General features: G+C 33.3%; 1 protein-coding gene across 2 annotated transcripts in view; it reads left to right on the forward strand.

Annotated features, from left to right (window-relative positions):
- Nucleotides 1–14,975, forward strand: part of RICTOR (RPTOR independent companion of MTOR complex 2) — a 124,504-nt gene that overhangs the window by 92,106 nt on the left and 17,423 nt on the right. The window contains exons 22-32 of one of the 2 annotated variants that reach the window (XM_018065616.1): nucleotides 187–313; nucleotides 710–874; nucleotides 1,045–1,121; nucleotides 1,559–1,637; nucleotides 5,970–6,079; nucleotides 6,517–6,604; nucleotides 7,700–7,792; nucleotides 8,386–8,492; nucleotides 8,966–9,195; nucleotides 10,640–11,648; nucleotides 11,924–11,995. In XM_018065616.1, the coding sequence (XP_017921105.1) occupies nucleotides 187–313; nucleotides 710–874; nucleotides 1,045–1,121; nucleotides 1,559–1,637; nucleotides 5,970–6,079; nucleotides 6,517–6,604; nucleotides 7,700–7,792; nucleotides 8,386–8,492; nucleotides 8,966–9,195; nucleotides 10,640–11,648; nucleotides 11,924–11,995 (2,157 nt within the window). The remainder of the gene's footprint in view (nucleotides 1–186; nucleotides 314–709; nucleotides 875–1,044; nucleotides 1,122–1,558; nucleotides 1,638–5,969; nucleotides 6,080–6,516; nucleotides 6,605–7,699; nucleotides 7,793–8,385; nucleotides 8,493–8,965; nucleotides 9,196–10,639; nucleotides 11,649–11,923; nucleotides 11,996–14,975) is intronic. The other variant, XM_018065618.1, reaches the window with a different exon arrangement.

Genomic DNA, 14,975 nt, shown 5'->3' on the forward strand with positions numbered 1-14,975 from the left:
GTTTTGTTAAAATACAAAAAAATTTTAATTAGAGTTGTCTTGATGCTCTGATGCTTTTTTAAAAATGGATTATTTCTTAAGTGCATTCTTTTAGAAATGCTTATTAGGAATTTTAAAATATTTGTTGAATTAATGGATCAGTACAGTAATTTCTAGTAACCTTTATTATTTTCATCATTTTTTTAGTTTACTTAACCTTTGCTCCTTGAAAAACCAAGATCACTTGCTAAAACTGACTGTTTCAAGCTTGGACTATAGCAGAGATGGTTTGGCCAGGGTCATCCTTTCCAAAATCTTAACAGCAGCCACTGATGTGAGTATAACATAGGCAATAGAACTATAAATTCATAACAAGTTAGTTCAGTATTTTATAAACTTTAGCTTAATAAAATTATAAATTTTAAGACTATGGGATGGAATTTGAGTTTATTTTTAAATTTTAGTTTGTCCAGAGAACTCGACTACAGTACCCATATTTTTATATAAAGAGAAATGCTTTGAAGCAGCTAGATAGATACAGTATTTTATTATACTGGGACTAAAAAATATATTTGTATCAAGGGCTAAACTGTCAATTCCAGTCTTTCTGCCCTTTTCAAGTGTAAAACTCTTCTAAAACAAAGTCAGATGGACTGTCTATAGTGAAGTTTGGATGATGGTGGTTGGTTTTTGTTTTTGTTTTTTTTAATGTTCTCGTTTATCTTTATAGGCCTGCAGACTGTATGCAACAAAACATTTGAGAGTATTATTGAGAGCTAATGTTGAATTCTTCAATAATTGGGGAATTGAATTACTAGTGACCCAGCTGCATGATAAAAACAAAACGATTTCTTCTGAGGCCCTTGATATTCTCGATGAAGCATGTGAAGACAAGGTGAAATTTCATTATCTTATAATAAAATACTTGGATATGAATTTTTATGAAACTATTCAAGTTTGATAGAAAACTGTGAAATTATAATGTATGTAATATAGTGGTTTTGGAAGTAGAGAATTTACTATCTTCATGCAGTTATTAATTTGCCTAATAATTATTTATTTTAGGCCAATCTTCATGCACTTATTCAGATGAAGCCAGCTTTATCTCACCTTGGGGACAAGGGTTTGCTTCTCCTCCTGAGGTAAATTTTAAGAAAAATTTTCTTGTAGTTACGTTTTCTTTTGTGTGCTCTCTGGCAGTGTGTATTAAAGCTGGATTCAAATCTGTAAAGGAAGCACTCTAAAGAGTTTAGCTGTTAACTTCTGAAAGAGGCCCATTTTAGAATATTGGGCATCCTTTAATACTGAAACTCTGGCTTTTCATTGTTTTCCATAATGTTTCATTTTCATTTCTATGTGTCCTCATTCTTTTTATAACATTTTCTTTACTGTGGTTGGATTCATGCTTTTTGCAAAGATTTTCAAAGTATTTATGTTTGAAATTATAAGATAATTGACCTCTTTAAGGCAGTGTTCTTAAAGTCTTTGGGCTTAAGTGTATTTGGTTTGAGATACTTTAGCTTTATAAACAATTTTTTGTGAGACCCAATGTTAAACTGTTGCCTGTTGCACTTTACAGATTTCTCTCCATTCCAAAAGGGTTTTCCTATTTGAATGAAAGGGGTTATGTAACAAAACAGTTGGAAAAGTGGCACAAGGTAACTTTCTGTTGAATAAGTTTCAGTTTGTATGTTTTTATTTTAGAAAATAGATTTGAGGATTTTGAAATTAAAGTTAAATACTTAAATATTCATATGAAGTCAGGTCTTAAAATTCTGTTATTTATTTTCATATTCATCCATTTTTTAAACTACAGTTATTTTATAGTGTGAACTGTTGATTTTGTATGTTTTCTGTTGAAATTTTGCTTTCAGCTTTAATCTACTGGTATCATTTGTCAACCCTGCTTACCATCATCATTTCTTTTATTTTGGGTTCCTTTTACAGCCCTTTTGAACTGAAACTTAAAACAGTTTTCCTAACTGAAGATTATAAAACAGTTCTACCAAGCAGATATAATAATCTAATTATTAAACTTCATTTTAGGGTAGACTTTTCATAAATCTGAGAGCAAACTTCTTGCTGTTGTACGTAATAGGAACATCTAGGAAGAAGGGACTAGTTTGAAGGTATTGGTTATCTCTCTAGCTTTTCTTTAGCTGGTCATCACTGTGGCTTCAGTTAACTTGAAGCATTATAAATCATCAAAGCATCTTAGAAGCTCATAGAATAATCAGTCCTAACATAAATGATTCCCAGATTTTCCTTGATTGAATTCAGATCATTGTTTATATTGTCTATATTGAACCATATTTCATAAGATAGTCTAATTTTAAAAAAATTAATGAAACTATAGTTAGAGTTACCAGAGGTGGGATGTGGGGGTAGAAGAAACTAGATGAAGGCAGTCAAAAGATACAAACTTCCATCTATACACTTAAAATAAGTACTAGGGATATAATGTACAACATGATAAATATAATTAGCTTTGTTGAATGTTATATATCAGTTGTTGAGTAAATCCTGAGAGTTCTTATCACAAGGGAAAATATTTTATTTCTTTAGTTTTGTATCTATATAAAATAATCTGTGTTCACTAAACTTATTGTGATAGTCATTTCAGATGTGTGTAAGTCAAATCATTATGCTGGATGCACACACTGCTGGATGTCAGTTATCTCTCAGTAAAACTGGATGGAAAAGAAATACTGTAACTGTAAAGCATACAACTTAAGGCATGGAGTCTTTCAGTAATTGGTGAATTGGAAAACTGAAATAAAGACATAATAGTTTCATTCCCTAAACAGAAGATTATCCTCACTTAAAAAAAAAAAAAAAGTGAAAGTATCTAGGAATACCGAATATCTGGTTTAGAAGCAAAATTGGTAAGAGCATGAACTTCACTGGTGGTAAGGTTTGATAGAGACATATTTTCTGGGCATTTTTAAAATAAGATGGACAGAATTCATGAACTGATTGGATATAATAGATGAGGATTACTTGACTCTTACGGTTTCCGATTTAAATGCCTGAGTAAATAATGGCTTGTCATTAAGAGACTGTGATTCGCAGGATTGAGGATACTAAATTTAGAATAAGTTGAGCTGCTATTGCCTATGGGATGGCAAGTGATGGTATCCAGAAAATACTTGGAAATGTGGATCTGGAGCTGAAGATGGCAGTTTGGGAGTTGTCAGTGAATAGTAGTAGTTGAAATTTGAATTGAGTAAGATCACCAAGGGAAATGTAAAGAACAAAAAAATAAAACTGGAAATTGCTCCCTAGAGAACACTGTGCTTTAATGAGGGGAACAAAAGGATGGGGACACTGAGGAAAAATTATCAGAATGATTTCACTAAAGGATGCTTCAGGAAGGAGAGGCCAGTGGTATATATTCTTGAGAGAGGTCAGATAAGGTAAACACTAGAAAAAACACTGTTGAATGTGACAGGTCATTGGTGAATTTTGCCAGAGCAATTTCAGTAGAAAGTTGCAAACAGCTGCTAATTTGCAGTTATAGTGAGTTTAGCCAGTAAATGGGAGTAAAAACAAAGTAAAAACAAAGACAATATAGTCTACTCTCTCAAATTAATTAGAGAATGGGAAATTAATTAGTGAATAGTGATTGCCTACCATTAAACTTAGTGCTTTTCAAGTATTACCTTATTTAATCCTCACAGCAACTCTGTGAAATGTTTGCTATCATTTCTGTTTTACGAAGGAAAATGTAGATGCTAAGATGAGTAACCTAATTTATCCTAGGTCACAAAGCTTGAAAATAACAGAGCCAGGGGCACTTTTGATTCCAGAGCCCTTGATGCTCTTTCCTCTATGTTTGATTTTCTCCCAAGAGTTCGTAGCATGCCATGATAAAGTTGATGCTCTTTTTCTAGGTAATAAAACATCCAGGCCAGAATCATACTGAAAACCCACTCATTTGATTTAAAACTTTCTCTCCTAGCCCAGGCTTGGTACAGACTTAGAAACCTGCAATAAAAGAGGGGGTATGGTTCATTTCATCACTCTTTATTGTTTACCTCCTCCCCATTTACCAGCTGCAGATTTAGGGCCTCTCCAGCTTTAGAGCAGGAGGGAGAGGAGGAAGAACGGATGAGAATTCATGGACAGTCTTACCCAGCTGATGTAGTTGTTACCTGGGGCTGTTAGCTTTGGGGAGGGCAGATTTCAAATGTTGATTTTTCTTTTTACTCAGGTCTTACGTTCATAAATTCCTCAAAGACTTCACTCTGGAGATCTCTCATTTGTAGTTCCTTTGACAGAGAAGTGGCTCCTCTGGTTGCTTACTTAGTACCTCCTAGTATCTAGAGGTATACCCTCAGAGGTATACCCTCATTTGGGGTCTTGTCCCTCCCTGCCTCCTTGAGGCAGAACCCTCAAGATGATCCACATTAGAAACTCACTGCATTTCATCATTACAAACCATACCCCTGGCCTTTGCTAGTGTGTTCTACATGGTTGCCACTGGTCAAAAGACTAGCCAAACAGTACCACATGAATGTAACTATTCCTTCATAAAGCTCAAAATACTTGCCTTAATTTGTATTTTTGTACTGAGATTTTCATGTCTAGAGGAGATTACGGTAGTGTTATAGCAGTAGTAATAATATAATGAAACTCTTACAGTACTTTTGCACAGCAAAGAATCTGAAAGAAAAGCAAGTGCACTGGGACGACCCAGAGGGATGGTACGGGGAGGGAGGAGGGAGGGGGGTTCAGGATGGGGAACACGTGTATACCTGTGGCGGAGTCATGTTGATGTATGGCAAAACCAATACAATATTGAAAAGTAATTAAGCTCCAATTAAAGTAAATAAATTTATATTAAAAATGATAAATTAAAAAGAAAAAGTAAGCTTTCAGAGTCTCTAAGTAGGGAGTTAAGGTAACTCATCAAATTGAAGTAGTAGAAGATGGTTTAAAATGAAAAATATCTCCCTGCCCCTTTACTCTGTCTTTTCTGAAGGTAATGTTTGTTAACATTTTGTATACATTTAAAGATGTTTTGTACATCTGTAAGTATATATTCTTCAATTAAAAATACAGATAAATTCACTCACACCTGTAAATAGGACTGTATTTAATTTTTTTCTTTAGCAGTATATGTGAGATATATTTTCAGAGCTGTGCATTTAGAGCTATCTAATTCTCTTCAGTGGCTACATAGTAAATTATATATCACTCTTGTATTTTGGGCACTTGGATTGTTTCCAGCTTTTTCGTTTTATAAACAGTATTTGCTTTATGTTCTTGCATTCTTTGCTTACTTGTGCAAATATATTTGTTGAACAAATTTCTAAAGTATAATTGTTGAGTCAAAAAGTATATTAATTTAAAGTTTGGATAAGTATTGGCAGATTGTTTTTCAGAGGTTCTATCAATTTCTTCTGAACAGTTTAAAGTGGAGATCTTTTGCAATGAAGATGGTAGTGTGATTGACCGTCTCAGTTTAAATAATTTGACTAGAAGTTTTCCAGGTTTTAGTTGGAAATGTTTTTTACATTTGACCTGGTTTAAATCAGTGAAGAAAGAGATACTATTTTTCGCCAAAAGGTTCTAAAATGATTGAACTCAGTTAATTTCCTTTTAAAATTCCTAGTGAATATCTTCAGGATTTAATATTAAGAAACTAGTTTGTTTTTTTGTTTGTTTGTTTTTTTTAATGAGGAAAGGAATTCAAATAAGATGAAAAACAAATTTTTTAACTTATTTATATGGACCCCAAAATAGTAATTGAAAATGGGGAAAAGAGTATAAGCAGAAAGTTTATGGGTATGGTAGAACATTTTTGCATTTATAATAGCTTGTTATATCCATGCTCTTCAAAAATTTTTCAAATTTCCTGAACAAAGAAAAAGATGTTCATTTTTCTCTTATTTGTGCTTCCAAGATTTGCTAGGTAACTAACATATTAGAGATTTAGTAAATGTTGTTTTGGAAATATATATAATTTAAACAATATTATTTTCTAGGAATATAATTCAAAATACGTTGACTTGATTGAAGAACAGCTTAATGAAGCACTTACCACTTACCGGAAGCCAATTGATGGTGACAACTATGTTCGTCGGAGTAACCAAAGGTATAGTCCAGTCAATGGAATAATTTATTGCTAGTCCTCAAACGTAAAATTTAAAATCATGTTGTTATAAATCATTGTTTTTTAAAGTTTTCTAAGTACTTGGATATTCTTATACTGACAGAGGAAAATTCTTTTTAAAGCACAGCACTGAATGTTCAAAATTTCAGTGGCATTCATAACTTGCATTCCCTGACTTGTAGAGCATTTAGATCCCTTCATGTTCTAACCCTCGTCTGTCTTTCTAGTCTTAGGTCTCTTACCATTACTCTGAAACCAGCTAAACTATAATTTTTCTAGAATTCTAATGCCTTTTCACCTCCATATTTTTATTCATGCTGAGTGATTATCTAATTGTTTATCTGATATTTTAAGTCATTTTATAAATTAGTATGTTTACAGTGAGCCAGTAGGTTTATCAATCATTTTTATCATACTAGATTACAGCGTCCTCATGTCTACCTACCTGTACATCTTTATGGACAACTGGTACACCACAAAACAGGCTGTCATTTATTGGAAGTACAGGTAAAAACATAATTTGCTTATTTTAAATAGCTGCAGTAATAGAAAAAAGTTAATATTACTAAAGTGTTATCTTTGCAAAAACTTCTCAACAGCCTTGAAGTCAGTGGTATAATTGCTTTTAAAGCTCCATCTTGTAACTGACTTTGGCATTCTGTGCTTGCAGTCCTTAGATTCATAAACAGGCTTGCATACACTTCCTTGACTTACGATCTTTTGCATATGTAATTTGTTGTGTAGAATAAGTAAGCCAGTCAAGGTCCAAGTTCTTTTTCTTTCTAGTTTGTTGGGAAAGTTCATCTTCTTAGTAAAAAAAAATGCTGAAAAATTGAATTTCTTCATTCCTCTCATTGGAAAATTAAACTGAACCTGAAACATATTCAGTTACCTTTGGTGAGTAACAAACTGAAAGTATCAGCTGCTATTTGTTAGTATCTAACTACTCTCATATACTTCTTGAAATATTGGAGGCTTAGGCAAGCAGCTGTTCTTTGAGTATAGCATGCACATCAAATTATCAGTGTTCATCTCAGGAGCAAAAGTTTTATATAAATATACTCCATAATTTCATGTATTTTTATATTATCCATGAAGATTATTGAGGTGTGTGTCTTTGTATTAATTTTCTTTAATTTGCTAAAAATTTAAATGATTTTCTCAATGTCATTACCTCCATAGTATGAGAAGATCTAGTTGTTAACTTATTATTTTCTGTCTAAAAGAAATAATGATAATTAATGGCTAATGTTTTATAATACTAAGTGCCAAGTACTTTGTTAAACTTTCAGTGTAATAATTCATTAAATCATTAAACTTTATGAAACAGAGGCTATTATTATCCTTGTTTTAGAGTTCAGGAAATCAAGGCATGGGGAGATAGAGTAACATGCTGAAAGCCACTTGCCTAATAAGTTCCCAGTTCTAGTATATGAGCTCAGAGCACATAATGCTGCTGCTTAAGAAATTTTGCATAAAATTATTTTAAGATTTTTAATATATAGAAATTACTAAATATAAACATTAAATAGATTTTAATATACAATAAGAAAATGTTAAAAATGTATTGTTAATCATATGGCATTTTTTTTCCTTCTCCAGAATATTATTACAGAACTTTGTCATAATGTTCGTACACCAGATTTGGATAAATGGGAAGAAATTAAAAAACTGAAAGCATCTCTTTGGGCCTTGGTTTGTAATAAACACTTCTATGAGATCTTCTAAATTTTTAGATTTTTACTCATTTTCCCATTGATATTAAGTAAAAATTATTTTGTTTGGAATTTGTTCTTAGATTAGTATTCTAAAGCCAAGATTGTTTCTACCCACTTAAATATTAGAAAGTAAATAATTAAACTATTGTTTTTCTTGATAAGACAGAAGTAAAGTGAAGTTGCTCAGTCATGTCTGACTCTGCAACCCCATGGACTGTAGCCTACGAGGCTCCTCTGTCCGTGGAATTTTCCAGGCAAGAGTACTAGAGTGGGTTGCCATTTCCTTCTCCAGGGGAATCTTCCTGACCCAGGGATTGAACCTGGGTCTCTCCCGCATTGTAGGCAGACGCTTTACCATCTGAGCCACCAGGGAAGCCCCTTGATAAGACAAGTGGAACTTTAATTCCTAAAGTTCCATAAGGAACTTTAAGTGAGGAACATAAGTGAGGTTTTTCCCCACAGTTCTTTCTTACAGATGTGGTTAGATTTTTTTGTGTTATAGGTAGCTTTTCACATCTCTTAAGAGTCACTCTTGGAAATATACTTGACATGTGATTTCTTTTCTTTTAGGGAAATATTGGCTCATCTAATTGGGGTCTCAATTTGCTACAAGAAGAAAATGTGATTCCAGATATACTGAAACTTGCAAAACAGTGTGAAGTTCTTTCAGTCAGAGGGTGTGTGATTTAACTCAAAATCTCTCTTGTATATACTGTTGTTCACATGTGGATGTGAGAAAAATAGTTTATGATTATAGTTTTTCAGTGCATTAAATTAAACATCTTATGGAGTTCCTTGTTTAATGTTACTTTATTTTTTAACAACATTATAGTATTGACATTTACCTTGCAAGTAAACAGTAAGAGTTTAGCATGTGTCCAAATAGTCCAGTATTCCATTAGCCTAAATATTCTGAATTTATTTCAGGAAAGCTAATGTATATGTATATATATGTTTTTTATTTGATTATAATTCTTTGAAATTATTTCCTTGTAATTAATAGTTTTATTAGGAAGATTTTCATGTCATTTTTAATAGCTTATTAAATAAAATGCAAATGTACATATATAGCAAACTAATATTTTATGGTTGCTTTAAGAAATCTCAATTTGAAATTATAAGCTGTCATTACTTCACTTTTTACTTACAGGACCTGTGTATATGTTCTTGGGCTCATAGCCAAAACCAAGCAAGGCTGTGATATTCTAAAATGTCACAATTGGGATGCTGTAAGGCACAGTCGTAAACATTTGTGGCCAGTGGTCCCAGATGATGTAGAACAACTCTGTAATGAACTCTCATCTGTCCCAAGCACCCTAAGTTTGAACTCGGAGTCAACAAGCTCTAGGCATAATAGTGAAAGTGAATCTGCACCATCAAGTGAGTATTGTGACAACATCATATGAAGTTAGCCAGAACTAACACTGCTGATATAAAAATTTTAATGGATTTTACATTCTTAATTTACTTCTTTCTGAGATAATTTGACAGTAATAGCTTCTTGGAGAGTGTGTATCTTTTCACAACAGGGAATATAGCCATCAACCTACATTGTTTCCCTTTGCTTTCTAAATAGCTGTTGGAAACTCGTACTTACAGAGTTAAGTAATAAATCATGTGCCAGAAGAACCATTTCCCCCTCGCCTTTTGTTTTTCAATTTCTAATAAGTAAATGTTTATTTACCTACTGTCATCTTTTACCTAATTCTTTAGTTCATTTTTCATATATAGGGTTGTTGAGCTAGAATATATTTGTTAAGAGATATATTCACATACTCATTTTTAGAAGAAAAGCTAAATTTTAAAATTAAATAGTGAAACTGCTAAAAGGGAGTATCAAAAATCAACTAAATGAAGTTTTAAAAAATCAACTAAATGAAAAATGGATTGTAATTTTAAGCCCTGTGTTAAATGGTGCTAGGTGCAAAAGTTTAAGACACAGGTTTTTTTAAGAGGATAGGTCAATATTTATCAAACATATTTCACCAGATCTAAGACATCCTAAATTATAATATGCACACCACTGTGTAAGACAAAAAGATGCCTATTGCAAGATACATCCTGATTTTAGAGATTTTAAGTGTGAAACATGTGCATCTTAAAATTGACATAATATGGAAAAACAGTGCAGTATGCAAGTTTAAGATTTTGTTTTGCCTTTGTTCAGAATATATTTGAAATCATTTCTAATTATTCAACAGAAAAATAAGATACAATCCCATAGATGTCATTAGTCACCTGGATTGAATCTTTTATTAGAGAGAGGTAGGCATTGAATTTAGATGAGTTTCTTAGTACCTAAGACAAAATGAGAAATAAATGTAATTCGTTTAAACATGAACTTAAAATGTTGTGACTCAGTTCTAAGTTTATGTTGTTCAAGACTGGACATTCATTTCTTATAAGATTGATTTTTCTTACCTATTGTGATTGGAAGTATAAACCACCAGGAACATGTACCAACTCAGTGAACATCCATAGTCAAATCTCCTTTTTGCCTTTAATTTTATCCTGAATATTTGGAGGTTTTAGAAACTTACTGGGATACAAAAGAAACTTCAGATAGGCTATGACATAATGAGTCCTATAGTTTTTTTTTTTTTTGGAAATAACAGAAGATTTCATAATTTATATTTTATTCAAATACAAATTTTGAATCTCAAGGAAGCTCTGTTTATTTGGCTCAGCAGTCTTAACTCTTTATTTTTTTTAATATTTTTTCCAGGTGACTACTAGACAAAAATTTCCTCAGCTATGTCACTTAAAGTTACCATAATTGTTTGCCCTTTTTAATGTGCTTTTATTATCAATCCTTTGATCATAGGCATGTTCATCATGGAGGATGACCGGTTTGGCAGCAGCTCTACTAGTACATTTTTTCTGGACATCAATGAAGATGCAGAGCCAGCATTTTATGACCGACCTGGACCTATAAAGGATAAAAATCCATTCCCTTTCTTTGCTTCTAGTAAACTTGTGAAGAATCGTATCTTAAATTCTCTTACTTTGCCTAATAAAAAACATCGTAGCAGCAGTGATCCAAAAGGAGGGAAACTGTCATCTGAAAATAAGACAAGCAACAGGCGGATCAGAACGCTTACAGAGCCCAGTGTTGACTTTAATCATAGTGATGATTTCACACCCATATCCACAGTACAGAAACCATTACAATTAGAAACTTCATTTGTTGGGAATAAGCACATTGAAGACACTGGTAGTACTCCAAGTATTGGAGAGAATGACTTAAAATTCACCAAGAGTCTTGGTACAGAGAATCACAGAGAAAACACAAGCCGAGAGAGATTAGTTGTAGAAAGTTCATCAAGCTCACATATGAAGATACGTAGCCAGAGTTTTAATACAGATACTACAACAAGTGGCATAAGTTCAATGAGTTCAAGTCCTTCACGAGAGACAGTAGGTGTAGATGCTACGACTGTGGACACAGACTGTGGAAGTATGAGTACTGTGGTAAGTACTAAAACTGTTAAGACAAGCCACTATTTGACACCACAGTCTAACCATCTCTCTCTCTCTAAATCAAACTCAGTGTCCCTGGTGCCTCCAGGTTCTTCTCATACACTTCCTAGAAGAGCACAGTCCCTTAAAGCACCCTCTATTGCTACAATTAAAAGTCTAGCAGACTGTAACTTTAGTTACACAAGTTCTAGAGATGCCTTTGGCTACGCTACCCTGAAAAGATTACAGCAGCAAAGAATGCATCCATCCTTATCTCATTCTGAAGCTTTGGCATCCCCAGCAAAAGATGTGCTGTTTACTGATACCATCACCATGAAGGCCAACAGCTTTGAGTCCAGGTTAACACCAAGCAGGTGAGCAAATATACATTTTTAAATGAACATGGTTGAATTTTAACAGACTTAAATGTAAAGCATTAGCCAAGTTTTACATCTACATAAGCCTCAGAACTGACCTACTGTTTATTGTAGTAGGCTATAAGCTCCTAGTTACCCGAATGTGATTTGAAATGGATTCTTGCAGCTGCGAGGGGGGAAAAGAAACTTTTTAGGCCCTGGAAATAAACATACATGCTTTGCAAGGACACACAAGTCACAAGCTTTTTTTATTTATTTCTCGCTTCTGCAAGGATCGATTTTAAAAAGAAGCATGTCGGGGGAATCAGGAGCTTAAGACCTACAATAACAAACAACTTTTTCAGGTAGGTCAATTTAAGGCTCCAAAAGTTGACCTTTTTTTTTTTTTTTTTTTGAAGATAACAAAATTTCAGTACAAGTCTTCCCAGCTTAAGTTGTTTAGTCGCTAAGTCGTGTCCGACTCTTTTGCGACTCCGTGGACTAGTAGCCCGCCAGTTTCCTCTCTCCTTGGGATTTCCCAGGCAAGAATACCAGAGTGAGTTGCCATTTCCTTCTCCAGGGGATCTTCCTGACCGTGGCATCAAACCTGCATCTCCTGCATTTGCAAGCAGGTTCTTTATCACTGACCCACAAGGGAAATCCTCAGTTTAAGTAGCTGTGATAAGTAAAGTAGGAACCAAATGAACATTAAATGAATTACTTGATCCTCAGAATTCAGCATTGCAGTATGCCTGTGCTCAAGAACATTTGGGAGATTTCTCCCGTATCTAAAGATTATATCAAGCTGGTCAAAGTAGTAAATTTTATCTATAAAAGATTTTCATCACTAAATTTGATTTTTGCAAAAATTTCTAAAACCTAATTTTTTTGTTGGGTCAAGTACTTCTAAAAATTTTCCATAGTTTTTGATTATTCATTTACATTTATTAAATGGATGTATTTGCCAAGTAGCCTAGTTCCTAGCACAAATTAAGCACTTGATAAAAGTTAGCTATTATTATCACTGTTATTATTGATAGTTATTTCTTTAATGTAATCCATTTGGCTCTTATGTCATCAGGTTGTTAAGTTATGAAGGCATTTTCTCTCAGTAATGTTAACACATTTAGTAGAAGAGACTCCTTGCAGCAGATAGTAAATTATGTTCCCTTTGGTAGGATTTCATAAATTATGAAATCTGTCTTACCTATCTGACAGGCTCATCCCTCTCAGCAGCTCACTAGTGTAAATCTATACAGTAACATTCACAGATTTTATTCAAAGGAGGTACCTCTGACCCACATTCAAAATTTGTTGGTATTTATTCTAACAAGTTTGGATATCAGGTTTTCAGGCCTATAGAAGCAATAATTAAAAACTGTTACTGGTAAGGACACTGTGACAAGAAAGAATTGTTAGCAAAGGAGGAAACTTTTATACTAAAGCAAAGTATTTGAAAAATCTGACTATAACGGCTAGTAGCATTCAGCCAGGAGCAGTAATGTAGCACCCAAAATAAGTAGTGAGGACACCACCATCTTACAGCTCAGGACAATAAGCAAAGCCCTGTTAACTCTGGGCCACCCAGTTAGGGTTATTCTATCTTGTTGAAGCAGGTATTTCTATCTAAACTGATTATAGCACAGGTAAAAAGTTTCATTGCTTAACTGTTCATTAGAATAAACCAAAAATGACAACTCCAAATCACTATTTCCTAATCAGTCTGGGTTCTTAGGATCTTATTTCCTGTATTCTCCATTAGAATGAGAGACGGGTATATGGAAGTTTTACTCCCGGAGTAAAATTCCTGCTTATTGGCATTATAAAGGATTACTGTATGCTTTTCATTTCTTGGGAGAGGGAAAAAATAAAAACAAGATAAAGCAGTCAAGAGAAACAAGAACAGCTGTACAAAGGAATGAATGCTGAACAGAAATCTTAGGTTCATCAAATCTTCCACTTATTCTTCAAACTGTATTTAGTATTTAACCAGGTTCCATGAAGGAAAAAATTGTTGATATTAGTCTTCCTTTTCCTACTTCTTTCTTTTGGTTAATTCAGAGAAAATGAAAATGATGGAAGATAACTACACATTTACTATAATAGTTTGGATCGAGGCTGAAAAGATTTTTTTTCCTATAAAATTAGAAGAGTAGTCATTCTCATACTGTGGTATAATGATGAGCGTGAATCCAGCAGTCTTAAAAACCTTGTCTTTCTGAGATGTTTCTTTGAGGCATAGCAGAAAAAAATACTGAGTAGGAATCCTTAATCTTGAGATCTAATCCCAGCACTGAGTGAAGGAACTTGGAAAAAGTTCCATAATTATGCTATAATGTCTCATCTCCTTGGAATTCAAAAGCTTTGCAAGCCTCATCAATCCAGAACAAAGGCAGACAAGCCTCTCAACTGTTTACTGTTGTAAATCTGTAGTGAAATTCATGAATTCTGAAATATGTAGGCCTCAATTGCTTGGAGGCAATTGGAGTAGATCAGTGGTTTTAAGCATTTTTTTAAGCATTAACTTTTTAAGTAGAGAAACCCTTTCTTCATAAAAACATTTCTATGGAAACCCAATGTGAAGAATATGTAAAAATGGAGCTGCTGCTGCTGCCAAGTCGCTTCAGTCGTGTCTGACTCTGTGCGACCCCATAGATGGCAGCCCACCAGGCTCTACTGTGATTGAAATAGGTATTGTGGAGGCAAGTATAACAATAATTTCTTCCCCTTCAGTCCAGTAGTCTTTGAAGAGTTCTCTGGAATTGGAAAGATATAAAAGTACAGATTAACTACTGACCTATTTTATAAAATTTGTAAATTTCAATTCTGAGTGATTTTTAGGTGGAAATTAGTAGAAATTAGGAGTGGTGTTTCCTATGTTACTTTTATTAGCTATTTATAAAACATTTTGTATGCTTTTCAAAATAATTCTTTATTATCAGGCTACATTTTTACATTTTAAATGATTTGAGTTTTCAGATAGCAGTATACATATACTGTAGAACCTTGAGTACTGCCTTGTATATACAAAGCAGGCATATAATAAATATTTTAGTATGTCTGTTACATGAATAAAAATATGTATAAGGAAGGTGTATCTTATGGAAATGTTAGTATTCCGTGTCATGGAATCACTGGTAAGGAAACATCAGTGCTTCATATAAACTATCTTTTGTACTAATTATATATGATACCATTTTAACTGTTTTGTGTCTGTCTTCTATGTTAGAAAATCTTATGTTGATAAAGTAATTACTATACAAAAGAATAAGTGATTAAGCTTATTTTAATAAAAGCAGTATTAAATAGCATTAGTAGACATGCCCTTACTTATATGATAGCAAA

This window comes from Capra hircus, chromosome 20 (genome assembly GCF_001704415.2).
Source record: "Capra hircus breed San Clemente chromosome 20, ASM170441v1, whole genome shotgun sequence".
NCBI classification, from domain to species: domain Eukaryota; kingdom Metazoa; phylum Chordata; class Mammalia; order Artiodactyla; family Bovidae; genus Capra; species Capra hircus.